This window comes from Meleagris gallopavo, chromosome 4 (genome assembly GCF_000146605.3).
Source record: "Meleagris gallopavo isolate NT-WF06-2002-E0010 breed Aviagen turkey brand Nicholas breeding stock chromosome 4, Turkey_5.1, whole genome shotgun sequence".
Classification (NCBI taxonomy): Eukaryota; Metazoa; Chordata; class Aves; order Galliformes; family Phasianidae; genus Meleagris; species Meleagris gallopavo.
In genome coordinates, this window is record NC_015014.2 from 44,369,145 (window position 1) to 44,395,917 (window position 26,773).

Below are 26,773 nucleotides of genomic sequence, written 5' to 3' on the forward strand. Positions count from 1 at the left end.
TCAGTTCCTGCCCCACAGAGCCCTGAGCACATCCAAGGAGGGTGATTGCTGTCTGCCACAGGGCAGGTCTGCCACCTGTGTTACAGCAATTCCCATTATGAATTTTGCTGGGAAGAAAGCTGTATTTGTCTTTATGTAAAAATATGGAGCAGGTTACATTAAAGCTGAATTTCAACTTTTTACTCTTTTCAAATGCATGCTCCACAACAAATCACCCTGGCTGCATAAAAAAACAAGACTATACAGCCAGAGAACTTGAAGTGTCAAAAATATATTTTTTTTTCTCTCCCCTTTACCCCTAAACAAACACTAATAAAAACTAAGCTGATAAGACAACACCAAATAAATAGCTGTGGAAAAGTTTTGGTTACGAGGATGTCTGCAGGCATCATGTAAACCATGTGCTACCTAAATGCTAGTTTTTAAAAAGTGTTCTACAGCAATGGATCCATACTCTGGCACTTCTGGCAAGAATCAGATGGTTTCAGTTGCTAATATTTTGAGAGTAAAAGAAAAAAAAAAAGCTATACTTTTTTCCTCACAAGAAAAAAAAAAAAGCCACATTTGTGCTCCAGCACTTACCACTTAAGTTGTAATCCCAGAAGAAACAAAAGAAAGTTACCTGCCTGTAGAAGGGTTAATGAAAAGATTTTTCCTTTCAGAGATCCATCACTTAGTCTTGCTACCAGTATTCTAAATGGGCTTGCTCTTCTTCAACAAACTGGAATCTTTACACTGTGATTCCACCTGAAAAGCATAACTAAATTCCTTCTTGTTATTTTCAGAAGAACAAATACTTTGCATTTAAATGTAAACTCTGATACCATAAATGTAGTGTATACAAAAGGCACGAGACAATTAGATCTGTGTTGCAGAAACTTCCTTGGCTTTGCAGTTGGTAATACATCTTATCTTTCATTATCTGACTGGTTAACTCAGATGTTAAGAAAGCTGCTGTCTATCTCCAGCTTAATGGAGGGGGGGCTTCCTACGTGCAGCAGTCTGGTGTTTTGGTATTACAGTCAAATGTTCATTGTCCCATAACTGCAAATATCATAAGTTACAACAATGTCTCCTTGATCACAGATGATATTAATTAATTTATGCAGTCAGAAATGCAGTGCCTTAAAGAACAAGTAAAAAATAGGAGACAGCCATCAATTAAGCAGAAGTGAAATTTGAAAGACAATGTCCATCATGAACACAGATTTGTTAAAAAACAAAAAACACACACAAAACCAACATCAATAACAAAACCAAATGCCTTTTGGTTCGAGTGAGGTGCCAGCCTTCCTTTTCTTAAAGGGATGAAGGCTCTAATTGGGAGAATAAAATCCCAATTTCGTAGGATTGTCCTGTGCAGCTTCACTTACATAATATCCTTCTGAATGTGGGCTTTTTAATCACTCACTTATCAGAGACTCACAAGCATTCAATTATCAAAGGAGATTTCCCAGCGTCCACAACCTTTCAAGTTATTTAAAAGGGAACCTTTTAAATAGTTAAGTAACTAACAAGTAATGTTGTCCAAAACAGTACCAGGGACAGTCTGACCTTCACTTGGGTTGCTTTATCTTCAGAAAATTGCATAAGCACTCAAAAGAAGATGCAGTTCACCAAGCAACTAAATTGTCCATAATCAACGATGATTATTCTCCCACTTTATCAAGATCAAGCCAGCAGTGCAAACATTTGATGTAAGTCAAATACTTACAGTGATTTGAATTAACAGCTGAACTTTCAAAATCAGGGCAAGAACCTAGGCTGGTATGTAAGGAGGTCTTTTTTGTGTGTGCTGAATATTGAAGTAAAACCAGCCACAGAATTTTTTACAATAGTAAACTCACTATTCCCCTTCCCTCCCCCAGTACTCAGAATCACCTTTCACCATTCAAAAATAGTAATTTTAAGTTGAAACATTCTTTACGTGATTCAAAATAGCATGTTTCAAGCAATTTCATATTTCAAGCAATGGCATGGAGACAGCTAATCATCTGTCAGTTTGTTTTCTGAGCACATCCACGTAGGAGTAGACAGGAGCAGCTGGCCAATAGGACTGATTTTGGAAGAATCCATCTTCCTTTCACCAACAGCTTTTTCTTGAACTGGAACAGAACATAAAACACAAAATACATCATTAGGATTACAGAAAGTTTAAAAAAAAAATAAGTTACTGCTCTAAGTCTTGCCATCTTATTTGGAATAGCATCTCCAAGCAAGTGGAAGAAAAGAATCATAGAATTATAGAATGATTTGAGTTGGAAGGATCTTTAAGATCATCTGGTTCCAGCCCCCCTGCTATAGGCAGGAATACCTCCATCTAGACCAGGTTGCTCAGAGCCCCTCCACCCTGGCCCTGAGTGCTTCCAGGAAGGGAGCATCCACAACTCCACTGGGCAACCCATTCCAGTGTCTCCCCACCCTGAAAGTGAAGAATTTCTTCCTAGTATCTAGTCTAAATCTACACTCTTCCAGTTTAAAACCATTTCTCCTTGTCCTGTCACTACATGCCTTTATGAAAAGCTCCTTTCCAGCTTTCCTGTAGGCCCCCTTCAGGTACTGGAAGGCTGCTATAAGGTCCCCCCTCCAGAGCCTTCTTTTCTCCAGGCTGAAGATCCCCCAGTCCTCATGGGGCGGGGTTCTCTAGCCCTCTGATAATCTTTGTGGCTCTCCTCTGGACCTGCTCCAACAGCTCAACATCCTTCTTGTGTTGGGGGCCTCAAAACTGGACTCTAAGTGGGGTTTCATGAGAGCACAGTGGCAGAATCACCTCCCTCAACCTGCTGGTAATGCTTCCCTCAATGTGACTCAGAATACAGTTGGCCCTCTGGGCTGCAAGCACATACTGCCGGCTCACGCTGAGTCTTTCATCAACCAACAATTCCAAATCCTTCTCCTCAAGGCTGCTCTCAAGCCATTCTCTGCCCAGCCTGTATTTGTTCTTGGGATTGCCCTGTCCCAGGTGCAGGACCTTGCACTTGGACCTGTTGAACTTCATGAGGTTGGCACAGGCCCAGGTTTCAAGCCTGTCCAGGTCCCTCTGGATAGCATCCCTTCCATCTAGCATGTCAGCTGTACCACTCAGCTTGGTGTTGTCTACAAACTTGCTGAGGGTGCATTCAGTTCCTCTGTCCGTGTTACCTACAAAGATAATACCAGTTCCAGCACTGATCCCTGAGGAGCACCACTCATCTTCAGTCTCCATTTGGACACTGAGCTGTTGACTGTAACTCTGAGTGCAACCATCAGCCAATTCTTTATCCACCGAGCGGCCCATTCATCAAACCTATTTTTCTCCCATTTGGCAACCAGGACATCATGCAGGACAGCGTTAAACGCTTTGCAAAGTCCAGATAGATGACATCAGTTGCTCTTCCTTTATCCACTGACACTGTAACTCTATCACAAAAGGCCACCAAGTTTGTCAGGTATGACTTGTCCTTTGTGAGGCCAATTTCTCCGATGATTTAACTACTGAACTTTTTCTACAAGCTAGAGGCCACCTGTTTGTATTTGTACACCTACCACTCTTATCTGTCTTGGTAGTGTAATACCATGTCTGGCTGGTAGTTGCAATAGTTGCACTTCCCCAATGGTTTTCATTCCTTATGCTTTCTGCAGAAGTCACCTTTCTGCAGAAAGCAGCCTGACAGCATGTCCAGAAGTCGTGTCATGCACCAGTGAAGAACATCCATTTGAGATACTTTTTGAGGATGACTGAAAAAAGGCTTCAATAGCAGAGATGGAAATGACCTTGTTGGAATGAATCCTCCAATACTGTTGGAGAATCATAAATTACCTAGTATGCTGAATTTGTTTTTTTTAGGGCAAGAGTCTTAAATGGAAATCTTATTCAACTTGAAACATGAAATAGTTTATTTCCACAGACTCGGCGGACTTAGAAGTCTTCAAATATTAAAGGGAATATAATGATCAACTATGGTCATTCTCCCACTTTTCTATTATTGAAGTATCCTCCTCTTCCGTACAGAAAAGATTTTGCAAGCTGCTTCTCAAACCTGCTTTTTATTTTAAATGGTATTAATGCAAGAAACAAAAGAAACCTTTAATTTTTTTTAAACACAACCATTTATCTAAAATTGGCATTAGTTTTTAAATTGTTAGACAGGATACAGCTCAGTACCTAGCATAGATCAATGTGCTAATAGTTCTACATTTTAGAACAAACCTATTTTTTCTTAATCACCTAGTAGAACATCTGTTGTGTTCTGTTGTTAAGGAGTAACTTCAGTTTTAAAGTTAACTTTAGAAAGATTTCCTGAGCAGCTTGCAAAATCAAAGTGTCATTATCTATCTAGAGAAAGGGAATAACAACATTTTGGAATACTACCTACAAGCAATGAGCATAAAGGTGGAACAATATTTTGTGAGCATGACCCATTAGAGGTTTAATTTAAAACCATGAATTCATGTGCTCCTACCTCAAGGTAAAACAAATTGAGAGGAAAAGTAAACAGACAGGAATTATTTTAGGAACTTCTGTGCATTCTTCCAGTGGTAAGGAATCATGGAACAGAAAATTAAACAGACAGAATATCAACATACCTTTCCTAAAATATTCAGATGTTTCTTTTTAGGGAAGCTAGGTTTCATTCTCCATGGTTAATGCAGGATTGCTCATACCTTTAGAGAAAAAAGAGAAAAAAAGGGTTTTTTTACATGGCTTTTGCAACAAGGCATCATCATATTCACATAAGTTTATCCTCAGAAGAATCCCCAGCCTGACGGCAAATGTTAACTGGTACCCACTAGTGCTGGCGCTCTCAATACCTCTCTGTCAGGTTTAACCTGTGTAAGAGATTGTTCTTTTACATCATTGTCTCAAAGCTTGCTGGCGACACAGGTTCAAGTCCAAGCAAGTCCTGGGCAAAAGCTGCAAAATCCTATGTCTGATGGACAAGGCTAGGGGCAAGGAGAGAGATAAGCCGCAGATTAATGGCCAGGAAGCAGTCTTTCGTGCGGGCTTACCTTGAGGAAGATGGCCATCTCAGCAGGTGCTGCACATGACTCCTACCCAAGCGTCCAGGAATGCCACGATGGCAGAAGGATAAAAAGGGGACCTAACAACGTTGAGGTTTGGGTTTCTGACAACAATTCCCTCACAAAGAAGAAGGGTTTCTGGCAATAGATTCCTCATGAAGAAGAGGTTTCTGACATGAGAAGCCTCATGACCTGCCCCTCTCCCTCCTGGACTGGTTCTGCGACTTCTTCCTGCTACCTGCTTGCTTCCCAAGGCCAGCCACACTGCTGCTGCTCTCCCCCTGTGCTTTTGCCTCAGTCCATCGGGATGACATGCAATGGGACCGCTGCTGGATCCTGGTGGTGACTATCCCCGCTTTAAGCAATTCTTGCTTATTTCCTATCTTTTCCATCACCCTCCTTCCCTTCTCCATCACTCTAATTCATAATAGTTGCCCTCCTTCCCTTCCCCGTCTCCCTGATTAGGATTTATAATAAACAGGTCAGACCAACATTTGAACCGCTGTTTTTTAATCTCACGCTGGTATACAGATATCAAAGAACTTCCTCTCCCTCCTATAAATTGGAGCGAGACAACATGGAAAGGCATGGCAGCTTGAAATGTCCAACTTTCTACAAACATGTATAAAATAAGCTTAGTGACGCAGCTGTAAGAAATGTGAAAACAGGGTGACCGCGGTCATTTTTACACTGTATCTGCCAAAGGTAGTTTGTTATAGAGCGAAGCATTGCAGCATACATCAGTTCCTTACCAACTTTGCTCTTTTCAGCCTTTGCACCGATGTCCAACCAGGAATGTGTATCAGTAAGGAGGTGACTCTGGGAGTCTCGTAGTGGCTTTGCAGGGAACAGGTGGTTCTCACTGTAATGTCATTAAGAAGAACACTGCTGTAAAACTCCGTTTCTTTACCACACATTTCAAACAGTCTATCATACATGGTATTTTACTTCCCTTACCTTGCTTATTTTCTGATGAATCACTGAACTTCTATCATTACATATATTGAGTATAGTTGTCACAGGTACAAGTGTAATCTGAAAAGCAACTCTCTAGCACAGAACAGGGAAACTTCATAATTTTTTCTTTGACAGATAATCTATATTTATACACATTAGTTCCAAATATGGTCTACCCATATTCTCTCCCACTACAGCAAACCTGCCACCATAACAGAAGAGAGAACATCTCCAAAATCTCTCTCCATATTTAGGCTATGGTTCCCTTCTCCCTTGCTCGGTCACTAGGGCAAGATTTAAAACATTCTCCAGCTGGATGTCATTTCTGGTCTGTCAATGCACAACTAACTGAAACGTAACATACTTGTTATGCAAATAAAAGACTGACAATATGATTCTGTTATCCCTTTTTAGTCAGTGTATTCATATTACTATCCTCATCTCGCTTCATCATGTAAATGTTACTAAAAAGTCGCAATGTAATTTACTAAGCTATTGTGAAATTTTCATTTGGTTTCAAGAACATCTGCATGCTTTTCATACTTTAAGGACATCACGGCCATGAAGGATAAAGGTTAAGAAAATGTTTCTGATTATCAGCAGTAACAGAACACGTAAATTGAAAACATAGTTTCCTTCCCACTCCCTAATTTAGGGCTCCCTGTCATACAGAAATGTTGAGGTCTGGGTTCCAGTACACTAACCATATTGCACCAGATACAAAGAAACTGGCCTTCCCCAAAGGCCTTGCACAGTAACACTATCAGGCAGACCAAGTAACCACTTGCGTGCAGAACAGAGCATACTGACACCAATGAGGCAGGCATGGAAAATTCACAGGTTGTGGGATGCCATTGAACTGAGACAGACTGGACACGTGAATGGAGGAAAAAAACCTCTGATTTCCATACATTTAAATACAAGTCTCAGGCTTAGCTCAATTACAACTTAGCTGTTTTAAATTTGACTTGTACTCCTGATAGGAAAATCTACACAGAAAACATGGTTCAATTTATACATGCACTGGCATAAAACAGAATACCAAGTACTTGAAACTAATAACAGAAAGCAGATTACTTTTTGCATGTTGAATTAAGACCACCAGGTGTGGAGGCTTGCTCAGGATCTTGATTAACAAGGCAAGTTGGGAAGGAGCAACCATCCCCTAGGCTGAAAAAAAATAAAAAATTAAAAATTAATAATCAGAATTAGCCTAGTGCTTACAAAAAATACTTTGAAGAACTCTTTTTTTTCCTCCAAAACAAACATTACCATATCTAATTTCAGAAAATTAAACAAACAGAAACAAGGCCCACTCCCTGTGGGTCCTGATCATCGAACAGTTTCAACAAATGAGTGTACCTTGAAAATACAGGCAACAGCCAGTACTTCTTCTCATCACCAAACACCTGTCTTAGGTTTTTGCTGAAGCCCAAGCTGAAACCGTTCTTGTCTGTTCTGTGATGAAATATGGGTGCTCTGAATACCTCTTAAAGATAAAGCAAAAATCCATTAGATTTCTTCACAACAAAGCACATTTAAGTTTCACACCAATTTTCATACAGATATATCTCCAGCAGAGAGGAATGGCTGGGCTGCTCAAATGACCCAATTGGCTCATGGAATCCACAGTCACTGCTACACACTGCTGTGTATGCATGAATGGGTGCAAGTGTCCTGCCAGTCTCCTCCTTGACCAAGTGAGAAAGAGTGAGTAACTGGCTGTTTCTGGTGCAATGTGTTACACAAAGTTTGGACTTGATGGTCTTTAAGGTCTTTTCCAACATGAGCTATTCTGTGATTCTATGTGGATACACCACAATGTTCAGAGAAAAGAACTAGACTGAACTAAGAGTTTACTACAGTAAGAGCAATGGAAAAGAAATGAAGCTTACCCTATGTTAGTAGCTTTTTACACTTTGGGGTACAAAAATTCTGTATGCTTTTACAGCTACATAAAGAAAGCATTTTACTTGTAGGCCCACATTACTCCCCATGCATATCCACTCTAAATTTCAGGGGAAGAGAGCTAAATATAGCCTCAAGTGTTGCAGAGTGCCTGAGGCAGAAAATTCTTTCACCTTCCACATGTTGACTGATAGCCATTTAATTCCCCTAATTGGCTATATATATAGTAGGCTATATAAAGCATGTCCTGTGGTGCTGACAGCACAGTTCACACAGACTGCTCTCGATCCATGGGGCGAATTGTGCTCCCACAGTGCTTCCCTATCCAAGGGTAAGGGGTGTTAAGTCATCCAGAATGCAGAGGAAACCCACAAACTCTACACAAGCCTTCAAGTAAATAAGCTTTCCTCCAAATAACATATCTTCAAAGTTTTCCTCTCATCTTCTACTAATTTGTAAATCTCAAGAAAACTGAAAGAAAATAAGAAAGAAAATAAGTAAATATTCTTATTCAGCTTGTATCAACAGGAAAGCACTTAGAGATCTAGAAATTTCAGTGAATTGATATTCTTATTGCAATCCACAGTACAATAAAGGACGGGTGTGACTTGATAACCACACATCAGGGTGGTGGGAGATATTGGTTTAATGATGACATCTGACAGTTGTAAATACACCCATAGCAGAGGCACAGGCCTCTGAAGTTTTTAAAATTAATCCATAATGCAGAGTCATTCCTGTGCATGTATGTGGTGATCAGAATATGTAACTGTTAAACTGTCATTCACATATTTGAGTTTACTTACAACTAAATGTAGAAGCAATGCCTTAAAACCTGCTTTGATATAATAGCCATCTGTTCATTATTTTTTGCTGCCAAACACAGAAGCATTAGGCTTACCTAAAGTCGACTTATTTTTGCTGACAAGCCAACAGTGGTACCCAAAGAGAGAAGATAGACTGACAGAAAACATAGCAGCAGCAAAGAATAAAAACATGATGTGGAACTTGGCTTGAGTATCAGGAAGGCCATTCTAAAAATAATTAAAAAAAAAAAGAGCTTTTAGAAATGAGGAAATGGCTATTTAACTTGATTATTAATAATTCTCTATTCACCCAAATCCAATTCAAAGCAGACAGAAACATACCATGCAACAAGAGCCTGAATAATTAAGTGATGCACATTTTATGCATAGCAGCCATGCAATTTGGTTTTCGACTGCATGTAGGTTAAAGAAACTGGTCCTTTCTTGAGCTAGTACAAATACTGACAACAGGAACCTGACATTTGAATCTGTGTATTTTAAGGAAAAATAAAGTCAGTACTTACTGTCCAAAACTTGATAAAATACTGTAAATCTGTTGCAGCGATGAAAAGGCAATACAATAGAGAGTAAGCCAAGAAGAGAAGAAAAAATTTGTAATTGGAGAATCCGACACAGTTGTTCACCCTAATAACAAAAAAGTTAAAATGAAAACAGAATGTAAAGATACTTATTTGCTTTGCGTTCTTCCAATTTAAGATTAAACTTATTTATTTCATAGAAAGTAATATCACTTGTAGACCCAGATTCGGTGTCTCAAGCTACTGAAATGTGTTTTAGCTTTAATTTCCAGATCAGTGTAGTATTTCTAACAACAAAAAAAAAATGAGGTACTCCACAATGCAGTATAGCTTTCAACAGATTACCGAAATTCAGTTTTGTCTTATTGAATGAAATCTGTTCCTAGCATCTAATGTAAATATGAATCACAATTAGTTATTTTTCTAGTTTATAGACAGACTTAGGTATCCATGTTTGACCATTAAACTGATGTATAATAAGGGGAATAGTACTGTTGAATTGCAGAGAAATTTTTCCATACCAGAGACAACATGACAGCAAAAAGAAGAGATTAATAAAAGTTAATACATCCAAATGTTAACATAAATCTCATTTTATCATTCTTGAGGCTTGAAGTTCACCTGCTTCCTGTTTCTAAAGAAGTTATACGTGATGATGAGCTACTTATATATGCTATCAAAGAGATACGTTGAGGGCTCATTTCGTATTGTAGCAGATTCCCATTAAAGCCAGTATATTAAGTATTATGAATTTTACAGCTCTATCAAACACGTAATGATATTACATCTACCTAAGGAAAAATACTGAATGGGTGCCCATGGAGAATTTATCGGTAAACAGCTGCCTTTTTCTGTTATTTGGCTCCATGAAGAAGCTAACAAAACCTATCACTGCACTGCACTGCTAGATTTGACAGAATTTTCCAGAGAGTTAAAATAAATAAAATTTCACATTCCTTCTTTAACTGTCAGAAATATTAGATAATTAAGAGAAAACTACCCTCCCAAAAGCATCTATGTTGAAAAATAATTCTGGAAAAAAAAATAATGAAAAAAGGCTTCGAGAGGCTCGGCTTCAGCTGCCTCTAGAGGTTACTCAAGTATTCCCTTATTTGGAGAGATAGTGATGCTAGCAGCAGGATAAACAGTAATTAGAACAGAGCAAAAATCTTAAAACATCAAATGACCTTTATCTATACACCACTGGTACCCATCCATCAAGTCAGTGGATGTGGGGTTTTATTTGTCATTTGTTTTAACAAAACATGCCATCTTGGGTAAACATTAAATTTAGTATCACTGTTTAAACAGAAAACAATAGCTAAGCATCTGTATCAATGACAATTAAGTAAGACTTGCAAGAGATTGTTCTAAACAAAAAACCAACAAAGACACGTTTCTAAGTTCATCATGATTCTTACTGGAAAATAAATGTACAATTCTCTCTAGCGAAGTGTTTTTTCATTATATATGCCAAAGTTAGCAATTCCATGATAAACTGCAAGCTATTCAGATTCAAGGTTCCTATGATAACCCTGTTTACTCTTGTGGCATTTTTTTTTTTTAATGACAGTATTTATGGCACTTTTTAGCATGAGAAAAGAACTGTCGTGTGAAATGTTGCTCGGCAAAAACAACGTTTCTTGAATCAAACATTTCTCTCGTTGTTCTTTTGCACATTAAAATAAACTTTCATAAATCATCCTGCTTCTCTAAGTTTTGACAAAGCCCCAGACTGAGGAGTTACTACTAGAAAAGAATATTTCACTAAAAGATAAACAAGAAAGTAAACATCAAGGTTTTGTAACTATTCTATTTGCAAATGCAGTATAAATAATAAAAAACAAGAACAGTAGTTAAATACAAAGCCTAATATTTTGAGGATGGATAAAATTGTTAGCACGCAGGCTGTTAAATAACCGTGTTCTATTGCAGTTAACTATTTATTCAAAAGAACATTCTAGGTTCAATCTGGACTATAGATAAAATTGAAAATGCTTCCATTTGAAGTAGAAAATAGATCCTTTCTAACTCAAGAGTTTGTTTACTAGAAATGCCAGGTAAAAAAGTAAGTTACAAGGCAACTCAGTTAACAAGAAGAATCATGAAATTGAGTAGTAAATTCTTCTCAAATAACTCAAAGGACAGAGGAGATATGTTTCTCATAATCTCCAAATTGTTCATAATGCACCTTGTTAGCATTAGAGTTGTTATATATCAAATTATATCTTCTGAAGATGCTTCAAGCCATCACATTTCTGTCTACAGCTCCATCTATAACATGAGTAGCAAGAGCACTCAGAAATCACTAATGATTTTATTTCTGCATCTATTAGACCTTCTATAGTAGCTTGAAGGCAAATTAGCATTCCATATTTCTATTTATTACATTTCCTTTAGCACAGGAGTATAGGACAAAGTAAAGCCTCCCAGAAATCAAGAAATGGCTGATCTGGGGCAAGAAAATGACTGTCACCCTCTGCCATATTACTACCTCTCCTTCCAAATGCTTTCTCTTACTTTCCCTTACTTACTTTACCTGTCCTCTCCAGAAATCCTACTTCTAGAAGAATATTCAAACACTAATTCCCATTACTGTTTCCCTGCTCCCCTAAGCATCACAAGGGTTCTTTCCAATTCTCTCCACAAAAAAAAAATAAAAATAATAATAATTAAAAAAAGCTTACCTATCTACTATACTGATTTGAACCCTTACTTTTTTTGGTTGAAGAAGTCATCCACAGAACCCCTAAAGATGGGTTTTTAAAATAGAAGTGTTCTCAATTTGGACCTTTCTAACATTTGTCTTTAGTAATTTCTGTGAGATGCCTGCCAAAGCAAAGCAAATTAATTCCATATCCCCACTCACTGGCTCCAAGAGCTGCTGAGAAAGGGCAGGAAAACAAAAAACATTGTGTAGGCCAATGTCCTGCAAAAGGGAGGAAGAGTGAAAGGGAAAGAGAAGGCAAAAGAAAGCAAGCAAACAAAGAACCCTCTAACTGAAGAGCTAACAAGATGTTTCCAGGAAGCCCACACAGGCAGTCCTAGGAGCTCTACTTTGCAGTGCAAATGTCACTTTGGTAAGGGGAGCAGGGCACAGCACTTCCTCTTGGTTTTCAACCTAGGGTATTATTTCATCATTTAGAGAAATTAAGTCCTCAACAATATTTAAAGTGCATGAAAAAAAAATATGAAATTCTTAATGGAATTTTTCTTTCTTACCAGAATTCTTCCTTACCCTAACTACAGAAATAGAGTTACTGAACAGAAAAATAGTATCTAAACTTCTTTTCACATCTCATAACTAGGCAAAGGGTTTAAAAAAGAAACAATTCCAACTATCCTGCAAGACTAGTAATTTCATGTTAGCATCCAACTCTAAGAATGGTGAAACACCACCTATGATCCCTAACAAGCTTGTTTTACCAAATCAAAAAATAAGAAGCAAGAGCATGTAGTACACTCACCAAGGGCAATGATGATCCATTTTCAGAATGCATCTTAAAAAGAAAAAATAAAAATCCACCACCAAAACAACAGATTTCAAATAATATTAAAAAAAAAGAAAAAAAGAAAATCAGAAACACAGTTATGTTTCAGAATTCAACTATTTAAATATAGATCAGCATTACCTAAGCATATTACTAGTTACCTACTCTGTTAAGCAATGAGGACTTGAAAAATTTCACATAATACAGTTTACCTGCAAGTACTCAAAACACTTGTTTTTTCAAGAGCTTAGTGACGCAAGAACATTCTGTCTGCAACAGCTTTAAGATTTGGTCCCCTATCTGAGTAAGTTTTTCAAATATTATTTATTCTCTAACAAAGACTTAGAAACTAGGCTAATTCAATTATTACATACTTCATAATGCAACTAAGAATATTTCCAAGTATTTCCAAGTATGCATTCTAAGAACTTATCACGTATAAAAAATCCAAAATGTTTTTGCACTTAATCACTCTCCATTAATAAAACATGTACAAGAAAATCAGACATAACTGAAGCGATTGAAATTTAAAGGATGAAATCAAGGTATTCTACAAAATGTATTAACTAATGGCATTTCATGGGAAAACACTTTCTTCTGCTTAGATGTGGAGCTGTTCCTTTCTTACACTGCAGTCACCACCACACACAGCACACCCATGATTCTCTTTCTGCCTTCAGTCACCAACTCTTTCAGTTCCTCTGCAAAATGGTAAGTCTGGTCTGCCTCACTGCAATGTTTCAAGGTCTGATACATAAGCAGCTGAAGAGTATTTGGAATAGCCTTAAGGCAACAATAATCAGTCTTTGAAGAAGCCCCTCCTCCTCAATTTAGACATTCAGATAATTGGCCACAAGAGTGGAGAAGCCCACAGACATCAAAGCTAACAGGAGAAAAGTCAGAGGAATGAAAGCCGACAGAGAGAGTAATTAGACTTCGGGGGGAATATGGAGGTGAGCTTCCTTCCACTGTATGAACAAAAACTTTCTTCAGTTAGAAAAGGAGGCAACTCGGTTGTTTCCTTCTTTAATCAGAAATAGCTTTCAAGTTATCCAATAAAAAGTAGGATATTAAGTTTATTATCTCAGGTAAGATGTAAATGACAACATGATTAGATTGAGATGAGTAGTGGGGTCTTTATTCAGATTCTAGCAAAAAAAGCAAATTTTAATCAGCTACTTTTGGTTACATTCCTAAGGAAAGCTCCTTAGTTAATAATTGTCATCCATTAATTAAATGGTATGTAAGATCATATAATCCAATTTGGCATCAAGAAGTCACCAAATGAATTAGACTTTATTACAGGCTTCCTCAGTAATAACTTAAAAATAAATCTGAAAAACAAAAAATAAGATTAAAAAAATCTTATCTGATGAAACATTAAACTTGTAAAATCTAAGAATAAAAAACAAATGCTTCTGCATGTAAAATTCTGCATCAAGCCAAAAAGCCATTATTCAGAAAAGCTACACATTTAAAGTATTTTCTTACTTGTCACACACAGAACAGTGATGGCAACGATCTGGTTTTACGAGGTGGCATCTGTCACAGTACCTGATTGCTAAAAAAAAAAAAAAAAGTCACAAGATTAGATCTTAATACACATTTTGTTTCCTGAGAGCTGAGATGTGGTCTCAGGAAAGTGCTGCAGTGAGATCAGAAGAACTTGCAAACCCTGAAGTATCCTTTAGGTACTGCTGAATCTAGCAGAGCGAAGCGAAAATGCCATTTTTGCAATCTCTAAACTATGCCAATCAGGGTTTTTTCAAAAATACTCAAATAAGTGCTACAAACCAACCAATCAAACCCATAAAATACTTTCTAGAGCCAGATCATAAAACCTTTCCAGACTGTTCAACAAAAAAGCCATTTTAAGCTATTGTTCTAAACAACTTTAATTTATTCTATGAGATTATCTTCTACATTTGGTCAGCTAACAAACGTTTACAAACTTACAGTATCATTAGTCTCAAACATTCACAAACTTATAATATCATTTGTTCTTTCAGTGAACAACTATCAAGTAAAACAGAAACTGTTTCTTTCTGTGATCTGTCTAATTACATACCACAAACAGTTAATGATTAATTTGTTATTATTACTTTTAACCCATGAATGAAGACATTAAATCAATGCAGTTTAAACTATTACAGCTTCATCGTGTATTTTGTTAGTATTACAAGCTATTAGCTAATTTCAGTTTGCAAACATTTAGCAAGGTATTGTCAGTACCCTGTAAGATGAGAAACTGTACGCAGCAATTTACTTTCCAACACTTTTTACTGAATGAATGTAACTGCATAGAACTACATTAAAGTTATTAGGCTTATGAACTATGAAAAGGAGTTCTTCTGTACCATCCAAATAATTTTAAATTAATTCAGGCAGCCAAGCACATCATGACACCTGCTTTTCATGGTCTCCTGACACCTATTTACCTCCAGACATTGTCCGTGTATAGATGGGAAGATCCTTGGCTGCTCGTCGTAAGACTTCTTGCTGGGATTCACCTCTTGGCTCCCTTTCTAGGGATTCTTTGTCCGAGTATGACAGATGAAACTGACATAATTTTTAAAACCAAAGACAAAAATTAGAAAATTTCAAGTTAAGTACCTGTAGAGATCTAAAAAAAACATTCGCTATATAAAGGTGGATTAGCAGCACGTACAAGGTATTACAGCAAATAACTCATTGTTCCTAAGAGCATTAATTTAGTTGATGGCATTTTTTGACTAATTATTGAAGCAAGACAAAATTAAAGTTATTTCTGATTTAGAATAGATATAATGCTCAATGCTCCCAGAAGTATTAAGAGACACTCATCAAGGGCAAGATCAAGAGCTAGCACAATCAAATTTAATTACAAATCCTTTGAAAAGTAGTTAACCTGCTTCCATTATACCAAACATTAGATAATGAATATAAGCTAGGGATGACTTAAACTGAAAGAAAATATGCTGCTAGCAATACCAGAAAAGATAGATGAATTTCTTCTCAGATTTCTGGCATTTTCCCTTTTACCCTGTCAATGGAGTGTGGCTGTTAGGATGGCGTTAGGTTGTGGTTTTACCTCAGCCTAGCTAGGAACAGGAAAGAGCTGGGTATCCTGCATGGCAGAATCTCAATCTCAACACCCCCTGCATGAAACTGTCACTGCTGGAAATGGCAAAGACAAACACAGCTCTGTCGAGAGGTTACAAATACTGAAAGAGATGCGCAGTGTAGCCCAAATCTGCTGTACTTCTAAGTCCTCTGCAACACGTCACAGCCAGCATTGTTGCTGCAGCTTCTTGAAATGGGCAGATCCAGAAGTCCTTGATATCACTAGCATTTATGTCTACAGAAAGGCTTAAGAATTAGTCACTATAGTAACATGATTTTTTTCCCCTAAATGAAAGTAGTGCACGTAAAGCCAAGGGAGCAGAAAAAAAACCACAGAGGTAGGAACTCATTTTCACTTCCATAGAGAAGGTATCACTCTACTTTCCTGATGATATCATGGTCTTACAGTAGAAGATACTGGTTCACATTTTAGCCTGAGCTTATCAGATCACCTTTCATTTTTAACTAGCAAGAATGCACTCCTGTTGCTAGCATCTAAATTGATTTTAATCTTCTTTCCCACTGCCACACAATGCCTGCTTTAGCTGGTGCATGCAGGCAAAAAATGGCACAGTCTGTCCTCAAGCAGTTAGTGCAGCACAGTACTGTGTGTGTTTGAAGCATTACTCAGGGCAACAATCTCTAATATGGGAGGGATAATGATAACACACTGAAATTCAGAAGTGTCAGGTTAACAATATTTTCAATTACGAGCCACAGTGCTGATACTTTAACACTTCTTTTGTATTTGTAAAATTTGATACAAACTTAAAAAGTAGCCTGCAGGCTGTGTGGTTTACACCAGCTGCTGTATTCACGAGAATAAAACTCAAAAGCTTTACTTTCTTTTTAGTCCTCAAATGAGTATTTGCTTTAGTTGACAGATAAGATGGATGTGTATCCACTTGCATGTACAGACTTCATCCTATAAACTGAAAGCCAACAGTAACTTAACATCACAAAACACGCTAATTAATTTATAAAATATTGCACTAGCGGATTAGCAAAAAGACATGGAACAACATGAGATGTCACTTTGTCAGCAACACCGTGTAAATTTAAAGAACACAAAAACATCACACATTGCTTCCCATTACCTAGCTTCATTACTTTCAATATGCTATTTGAAGTGCTTGGGTAACATTCTGTTACCCAACATTCAGCATCATTACTGAGGATTTGTCAAGGTGTTTTGGAAGTCTTTTAGTGACATCAGACCAGTGACTCGAAAAGCCTTCTGATTTACCACTATAGTCACCACGTACATGCATATATTTTGTGACATAATAACTAAATGAAATTCATTTTTAAGTTATTCCCCCGCTCTCTGCTCCAAGATGTAGTAAAGACTGCAGTGTGAAATTCAAGGAAGATGTCAACTGCTTTGAATCGTCTACTTGTCTTCACAACTATTTCTGTTTTTAATGAATGAAAATTATTCTGCAAAACAAACTGTAGAAATCACAACCTGCTTATATCACACTGGCATGGTAGCTGTAGAAGATAAAGCTATGAGTCCAAAAGAAGTAATGGCTTTATGAGCATTTCAAACTCCAAAACAGCCATAGAATGCTTCCTCTTGGCTGAGACGTTCTGTGGCAACTCCTGAGGAAGCTGGTATGTCTGCATGGAGACAGAATGGAAGAGGCTAAATGCTTGTTTTGGTTGTACCAAGCTACATGGGGAATAACTTCATTAAGACTATGAAGTTTATTTTTTGGAAGTAAAATCAATGTCACACAACTAAAAGCAACTGCTTTGTGGATATATGACATCGAACATAATTGGTATCTTAATGTTCTTCAAGACAATTACATCTTTCTCATTGAACACTTCTGTACCAGCTGAACATTGATTTGGGGGTATTTATCAACCTTAGACCTTCCTTCCATGCAGCTTTTCTATCTTCTTGTCTCCTGCTTAGTCAACCCTGGCTTTCCACCATCAGCTTGCCTGACTGGGTGCTCATGCCACAGTCAAAATCCTTCATATCCCAACAGATGTGGTAGCAGTTCGCATTCAGAGGACAACTGACAAATGCTGACAGGCAACTCAAAATGCATCTTAAGCACACAGAAATTATTTTTTCCTCCACATAAAAATACATGGCCCTATAGAGATTTAAGCTGCTAGTTCAAATAACACCTTTTTTTTTTCCCAAACTGAAGGGATTTTTCTTCTAATATAATAAATACTATCTCATTTTAAAAATTAATTAAAATATCTTTAACATTTAGAGGTGTCTTTTTTATTTGTTATGATGCTGTTTGCAATCTGATTTATTCCTGATAAGAAGCTGTAATTACTAGCTGTATCTTTCTATTGTGAAAAACCACATGAGATCAGAGACTAAGTTATTCAAATGCTACAAAATCAGTCATTTGACTAAGCTATTTCAGAAATGAAAGTTAAGTTTATCTTACTTCTTTTGAAGGATTCATTGGTAGAGTAAAGATTGTTTTCCAATATGACCAGACGAACAGCATGAAAAATATGTGGTAAGCGACCAGGCACACAACTAAAATCAAAAAGGAACAGAATTAATACCAACAGACCAGTGATATTTTAGTACTTGCAGACAAATATGAAACATACCACAGATATTTGCTCTAACAGATGTAAATACAAAAGCTCTGCAAAAGCTCTGCAACAGAAATACTGCACTGCAACTTTATGTGAGACAAATACAGACTGCATGGGGAAAGCCATTTTGCAGGCTACACATATTTCAGAAGTTTAAGGGGAACTGTTAACAGACTAGTGCCAAGCAAGCACTCACTCTTTACACATTGGTTAAGCCTTACTTAATTAACTTCTGTTTCATAAACCACATGGTAATTATAGACACCTAAACAAGAAGGTGTTATAATGTCTAAACAACTACAGTGAGAGGAGACTTAGTGTGCATACGATAACTGAATAGTAACCAAAACTAGTCAACATGTTTTGCTAGATATTTAAGATTGAGTTTTTTAGAAACAGCCGTGCTGTCCTCCAGGTTCTTTAAATTAAAGTGCCCACTACTTTATAATCTTCACAACAAATGATATATTCAGGGATTTACTTAAAAAAAGAAAGAAAGAAAGAAAACCCACAGAAGCCAGGCAACATTTACCATGCTGGTCTGTTTTACAAGAACAGAGAATGTAACTTCCACTCAAAGAGCCTGCCATGGACCAATATATGTTTCTGTTCAAAAGCTCTCACTGTATGTACCAATCATTCTGCACATTACTACAGGAAGTCATCAACGATGCCATCAATTCACTACAGTGAATGCTAAGTCCAGAACTTGTGTTCTCTGATTTACTTGCCCTACTATGCAAGGAGGAACATTTCCTTCAGTTCTTCTTCCTTGGTACAGAATTGGCAAATAAAAGCCAGTCAGGACACAGCAGTGCAAAATTGTTGTACAGATGAACTCAGATTATACAGAGTATAAGGTTACATGGATTCTACAGCTATCACATATTCTTTATGCAGCTGCTGTAAACTTATAAGATCGTCAAAAGGCATCGTAAAAGGAGACCCGTGTACTTTCACTACACAGTCTGTCTCCAAATAGTTAGCCTACATGTCACTATTCAGTATTAGAGAATTTTCCATAATGCATGTATGATGCTGTACATAACTGAAGGAAAAGCAGTGTTCAATGTTCTTGTTATTTGTAGTTTTGCCTCCAGAGTAACTCTTGAATATATGTTTCTGGTACTAATGTTTTTATTCAAAAGAAGTGGCAACATGGTAAATATTTATTCTCATTTGCCAGACAGTTACAAAAATAAGAAACAAAAGCCAACAAAATCTGAAGAGCAACACTGCACAGTGCCATATGTCCTATTTATAAAAAGAAAAAGAATCTCATCAGCGTAAGTCAGGAATAAATCTGGAACCCAGAACAACCACAACATCCCAGATAACACTAAACTATTTCACTATTGTACAGATTACACTAAATAACTATTTCACTATTGTACAAGCATCTGTCAGAAACAGTCCATGTTTTTAGCAGAACATTTTTTTAATCAATTCTAAAAAAAAAAACCCTGATTCTCTCAATCAAAGTTAGTATTATTTAAAACAGTAAATTCGTGGTATAAAATGAGGGCAATGCAGAGCATTTGATCAGTTTGGTACACCATGCATTTAATAATCTTCATCTATAATTTATTGTTGCAAGAATGGTAACTGCAATTAGTATCTTTTTCATACATATGAACTAAAAATAGCCTAAAGGCATTATTCCCTTTAATGTCTGCACAAGACTCAAGCACCTTAGTTCTCCAGTATGGCTGAGATCCTGATCCATCATTTTTCCCAGTTCACCCAGCAACCATTTTCACACACTGCAATGGAGCCTAGGCTAACCACTGCTACTACAGCATTCAGGCAGAAATAGTTCCATTTTACACTCTTCCTTTAAAACAAACAAAGGGAAAAGTGTGCCCCTCGCGTGAAGATAACCCACTTAAAAATAGCTGATGTTGTCTGGAAGATTACAACACTATAATACAGAGCAATCCACACCTACCCAGCTCTCACTTCAGAAAAGACTACAGGCCAAGTGAAATTTTTCCCAAGGTTCTGAGCAGCTAAAAATAAGGAAATTTAATGTCTTTTTCTGATAATTCTAACTTGCTTTGCAGGCAATGCCTAACAACACATGGGTCTTTGGTTTTTTTGGTAAGGAGCAGCAAGAAGCTGCAGCTGTCTCAAAGAATGCAGGTGCTGAGATTTGTGGGTATGCACTCATAACCGCGCATGGAGAAGATCACTGTATAGAAAAAAAAGTTTTTCAAGTAATATTTCTTTAGTAGCCTTTACTAAGTGGGGGAGTCTCAAATGACCTAACTTGCTGAAACTACACAAGTGTAAGCAGCACACCATGTGCTTCATAACCCTATTCCCCTCCTCTACAAGCTCTATGGCCCCACACTTTGCACTTCCAAGTTGCAATATAGCTTTAAAATAATATCTGGAAAAGCAGTTTCAATGACTCTGGGTAGGAGCTCCAGTGATAGCTAATCAGGCGGTCCTATTAATTTTTAGAAGGGTTACATATCTTAAGGGTTCTGCTAATTCAGAGATACTGGCTAAAGTGAAGCCTGAAGAGAAAAATTCACCTCAGTTACGTAATGTTGTACCCTGCACAAACACTGCTCATTGTCAGGAGCCTTCATTTTACATGTGCTTACCCTGTTGTGAATTAAAAAAAAAAAAGTAGTTCAAAACAGAATATGATGGTTATTTTAGTTGCCTCCTCAGAAAGCCAGTAAGAAGAATAAGAAGTTCTTCTTCTCATCTCTACTTCAAACAGCAAAAGCAGTAACAGGATAACAAAGGGAGCTGAGGAACATTAAAACAAAACAAACAACTCATTTAAAGCTGACTAGACGTGCATCTCAATTTATTGGCAAACTACTATATCGTCCTGATATATGAATTCCACTTATAAACAGCTAACAAAAATCTTACCTTTTTCTCCAATGTTTGTCATTGTTACTGAAAAATGAGAAAGAAAAAGTAAAAATTATGTTTAAATAGCAAATGACGTAACTTGTTTTTCAACTGAAAAGGGAAGAATCATCATCAAATGATACAAGCTTAAGACCACATACTATCACACTTCTACAGGGCAGTTGTATATATTCATCACAAATATGGGTAAAGAACTAATACCAAATTTAATTGCTTATAAGGTTTCCTGTCTTCTACTCACAGGCTTTGTTCCAAGGCACCTCCTTTTATCTGAAGCTGCCTAAGTTTAGCCCAAGAGAAGCTATCTTTGAAGAGCAGTTATTTCCTTAACTGTTGCTCTTCTAGTTATTTATTATGGTCTTTACAATGTTCATTATTTACATAAGTTCTGAGGTTGAGGTTTCAGACTCCAGAACTGGTTTTTTCAGTGATACTTCAGATCTCCAGGGCACAAAAATCAAAATAGACCATAATAGACTATAAGCAGAACGTTGCCCCCAGCTTTGGGCCCACCAAAACAACCAAGGTGCAAGTCAGGGAAGAGCATGCTGGCTGGTAGGACTGGATCACTTGTCCTCTGAGCAGATGCTGCATGATTGGCACTTGTTCAGCATCAGGTAGGTATGGTTCTGGAAGGACCCAATCTTCCCACCAGGACCTCAAGGGATTCATCGAGGAGACAGAGCAGGGCTAATGTAGTAGTGTTTGGTCAAAGACAAGGAATACTTGCCATAATTTAAAATGAGAGGATCAGATTTGATGCAAGGAAAAACTTTTGAGATCAGTTTAACTGATGAAGCAAGTTGGCCAGACACCATTGCAGTCTCCACCTTTGGAGACTGGATACAAGCTTGAACAACCTGGCTTGATCTCACATATAACCCTGCTTTGATAAGGGGTTTGGACTGGATGGACTAAATTATTCCAGGTCTATTGAAATGGATATTTGACTACAATTCTATTAAACAAGCACCTACCTAACCTGAGTGAAAACAGTAAATAACCATGTGTATAGAGTTCTTACAGAAGTTAGAAAGACACCACAAAAGTTGTGAATTATAAAGAAAACTCTAGTTTGTCCACAACCTTCTGACAGCACAGCTTGATAAACTAGATATCAACCCAGATAACTGCTAGAAAGAAGCTGAGGGAACCTACACATAGGACTCTAAGAAGCAAAAATGCTGCAGAGTGAGAATGTACAAAAACTACCAAAACTAAGTAAATAATCAACCACGAGAAGGAACTGAAAGACATCTTTAGAGTTAACACGTTAATTTAAGAGCACTGGAGCTCTCAAATTAGGGCAGAAAGTCGGTTCACAAATGTTGATTTCACTTGGTGAGGATTCTGCATACCTTCATTACCATACCATCACAGTCTGTAATGGAAATTTTGCTAGTCTTCTCAGAATAACTACTCTTTGCTAACAAAAAAAGCCTTAGCCAGACATACAGCACAGAAGCACTAATTTCAAACTAAAGGTAATTCAACTGACCTCTGTATTATTTTTCCTCCTAACAAGGGAATGGCTTAGAGCACAGTTGAGAGCACTTGTCACCACCCTTTACCCCATTAGGTAACAGATTTTATCCAAAGTTAAGTTGTTTGAGACTCATTTTCTGAACACTGAATCAACATCAGACAAGCATATTCTCTTCATCCACACATCCTCATCCCTAAAATAGCACAGCTGACGGCGACAAATTACAATTATTGATTAAGGACAGAGAGACTTTGAATGCTGATTGTCCATCTGCCCACAACAAAAGCTCTCTGCATGTATCCAAGTAAGGGACCAACTCATCTGACAAATTCCAATTTAGTAATTTCTTTATCACTGCAAGCTTACAGCTTTTCAAAATTTCTGTACACCTCCCAGATTAAACTTCAGAGTCTGCATCTGCTCAGTGGAACATCTGCAATATCTAGCTTGGAAGCCAAATACTCCTGACAGCAGCTGCAGACTATGAAGGCTAAACATTAAGTGCCTACAAGTGACTGAGAAACAGCTTTTTGGACACATCTCATCACTGTACTCTCTCTTACCCACTGGTAAGGCTCAGACCTATTCTATGCACTCCTGAGTTGCCCCCACTGAACAAGATTGAAGTAGAAGGGTCAACTTTGGAGAGCAGCCATCATCTTCTACTGCACCACTCCTTATCTCCACAAATGTCGCTGTTTACAAGGAGTCTGATTGAACAGTTAGGCAAACATCCCCTCTGACAGTGATGCAGAGGAATATGCAAGATATCCATCAACCTGCAACTATTCACAGAGCAAACTATTACTCTTCTGCTTGTACCTTTTAACATCACCTTTGAGAAAGGCTCCCTGAAGGGAGCATAAAGTTGTGGGAAAGTAATGAACAGGTATCTGCAGTAACACAGGATCAGGGATGAAATAAGATTTGCTACAACTCTCTTTTCCCCCAGATATGGGGGAATTAACCATCAGAAAAATGAACAGCCCTTACAAATCAAACTTTCTTTAAATCTCCTGTGAAAAACTTTTTGTAGAATGACTGCAATACAAAATCTTCTTAGGGTAACTAGAAGATGTTTACAATTCTAAAAATCATGCTATTTAAGTACATGGAAAAATTGTTTCCTAACAAGAAAAAACTGACTGATTTTTAATTTGAACAAAGAAACATTTGCTATTTTCCCCACCTGTTAATAGCACCCTGTGTGTATTTATTAAAAATTTATTCTCCATTTTTTTCAGTAGCTATAGTGATCTGGCTTTGCAATATTATTCAACAGTATTTGATTATATAGTCTTTTGTGAATCATTTATACTACGCTTTCTGGTGGTTTCCTCATCTCTCTTCCTAGGGGTTATATTCAATGCTGGTAATGCACAAAAAAGTAGGTCAGACCATGTATGGTCATTAATAAATATGAGCTTAACGCTGCACATTCACTTAGTGGTAGTCAAATAGCATGGAAATAATAAGCGTAGAAAGTACTTACAGCTGCAGTGACCAAAAATAAGTACCAAGGACACACCAAGTCCAATTGTGAAGCAATTTTTACAATTTCAGAGGAAGCAGGATAAAATCCTTTGAAATAGAAGTGGTATGGCAGTTTCCATATTTTCAGAGCCAGAGGTAATTGTAAACCCATGACCTGTCTTCAAGTAGTCAGTAAAAAGTTACAGCTCTGCTCATCTGCGATACCGCAGGGCCAGCCTCATTAGCAATTAGCCTTCCGCTGCTACACTGCCAGGATACCATTTACGGTTCAGTACCAGCAGACTATCACATAATTAGAGCCTCTCTGTTTCATTACACAGCCCACAGCATCAGGGAGCAGGCTGGGATACACGTGGGATGTTGGCCAAAGTAGATGCCAACTTCTAGCGCCAGAAGCCTTGTTTCTCGCATGCCATCCACAAAGACACATCACACTCAGTAGTCTACACTGCCCAATACGTTGTCTGTGCTTGCAAAAAAGTAACAGTGGACTGAAGACAGAATGTTATGTTACAGAATATAGGTGGGGAGAAAAAAAAAAGGAAAAAAGAATGGAGAGAACACAGAAGAGCCTGGAGAATTAATCCCCTGTTAGCTGAGAGGTTTCCAAACATTAGGGATGCTGCCTTGATAGCCAAATTATCTCAAAACTGCCTTGTATATCTCCTTTATCACAGAACCGCAGTCTGGTTGGGGAGCAGACCTCAAAGTCCCTCTCCTTCAGCCGGAATATCCAGAGCAGTGTGCCCAGGCCCATATCCAGGGGGCTTTGGATGATCTCTTAAGTGGAGACTCCACAGCCTCTGGGCAGTCTGTGTGCTCTGGCACCCTCACAATAAAGATTTTTTTTTTAATCAAATTAGTTTGCTATGAAGAAGATTCCACATTGCTGGGTACAGAGACCGCTGATATGGTTTGTCACAGCACAGCCTTAGTGAGCTTGCTTCCACAGGACTGAAGATACCCTCAAAGAACCTCAGCCTCAGGACTTCGGGCACAGAGCAGGCTGGGATGAGGTGGAAAATGACCAGTAAAACGGCCTCTGAGTAACTGAAGCAGGTCCAGTCACACAACATTAAGACAGCTTTACAAAGGCTGCTAGACCCTACATATTGTTTGTAAAAGGTTAACCCATGCATGCTCCTTTGACTCTGCCAAGTTACTTGGCATTGAGTCAGGCCTTAACATGACATTAGAACTAGACTTCCCATTTCTTAAAACACAGCTCATTTTCTCTAGAATTTTTATTCTCCCTCATGGAAAAATTAATTAAGTATCCATCTCCAGGTACTTCCACACAGGGGAAGACATCTTGCTAGCATAAAACACAAAAGTAAAGAAAAATAAAAATTAATATTATTAAAAATTGCATCAGTTTTTCGGCATTAAATCTACCTTGATTTCTAAACTCCAAATCAAATCCTGAGGAGCTTATGTAATAGATTAAAAAAAAAAAAAAATCGAAAAAAATTGGAGAAAGCAATGAATTAATTTTTAAATTTAAAACCTTGCTTCCACATCTATAAAATATTTAAGACTTTGGAATGGGAATATCAGAGAGATTTAAATCTGGGACTCCACAGCCACACCTAGGAACAGTTGTTTCTACCAAACTTTTATATAATTTAACGTCCTGGACTTGATTCACAAAACTGAGTATGTGTTTCATCTTTATAGCACATTTGAAGCAGTAAATACTGATCTATAGATGCAGTTTAACTCTCCGTACACATAAAAATGTTTTATTTGTTGTGACAAATATTCCATCCTTGTCTGGAAAAAAAAAAAATTAAAAAAAAAAGAACCAGTACCAGTAATACAAACTACTACTCTTCTAGACAGACCAGTGAACTGCATTGATGCAGAATGACAAGGGGAAGACTCTTCACCAGTCACCAGTCTTCATTAAAGGACAAAAGCAACTGAACAGTTTTCAGGAGATTTAAGGTCAGCTTAAGCAGTCCTTAGTAATCTGCACATTCGGATTTGGCAGTATTTCTGAATGTGTCGGTAGATTCATTTTAACCCCTAGCACTGTGCCCATTAAAATACATCAATGTCCTCTACTCAGCAGGCAGCTGCTATCTGACAGTCTTTTATATAGGGTCAACAAAAAAAACACTGCTTGCAAACTGAGCGTGTCCCAGAAAGGACCTCATCTTTCACCTCTACAGACTTATTTACTTTCTAAGCCACAAAGAATATCTGAAGACTACTCTTAAATAATTAGTATGATCAGATTTTTTACAGCAAAGAAAGAACACATACCAGTGAATACATCTCTAAAAGGTGCTATGTGTCAAGCACCATTACAGCTTTAACCAAAGACACAATCCTATTTGATAATTACATCTTCATCACAGATCTAAGATTTTCAATTTATAGCCACAGTTTAACCTTCAAAGCTCAAAAACTAGAGGTAATACAGCAGGCACTACACATGATGAAATATCAGTCTTAACTAACATAGACTTTAACTCAATTTCAGAAGTGGAATTTTTTTTTTTTTTC

The 26,773-nt window shown here is 37.5% G+C and overlaps 1 protein-coding gene across 1 annotated transcript; it reads right to left on the reverse strand.

Moving 5' to 3' along the window:
• Positions 1–157: 157 nt before the first annotated feature.
• ZDHHC2 (zinc finger DHHC-type palmitoyltransferase 2) lies at positions 158–21,323 on the reverse strand. The gene is made up of 12 exons (XM_031553135.1): positions 21,280–21,323; positions 18,228–18,322; positions 15,141–15,261; positions 14,194–14,263; positions 12,679–12,711; positions 9,197–9,317; positions 8,768–8,900; positions 7,321–7,447; positions 7,036–7,128; positions 5,754–5,863; positions 4,567–4,644; positions 158–2,105 (listed from the first exon to the last, which is right to left on the reverse strand). The coding sequence occupies exons 1-11, from the start codon at positions 21,299–21,301 to the stop codon at positions 4,604–4,606; spliced, it is 966 nt and encodes a 321-aa protein (XP_031408995.1). The 5' UTR covers positions 21,302–21,323; the 3' UTR covers positions 158–2,105; positions 4,567–4,603.
• Positions 21,324–26,773: the final 5,450 nt, after the last annotated feature.

Coding starts and splice junctions, on each gene's coding strand:
- ZDHHC2 (XM_031553135.1), bottom strand. CDS start 21,301: ATGACAAACATTGGAGAAAAAG. Junction 9,318..12,678: donor ATGGATCATCATTGCCCTTG/GTGAGTGTACTA, acceptor TTTTGTTATTAG/GGTGAACAACTGTGTCGGAT. Junction 5,864..7,035: donor CTTAATTCAACATGCAAAAA/GTAATCTGCTTT, acceptor ATGACATTACAG/TGAGAACCACCTGTTCCCTG.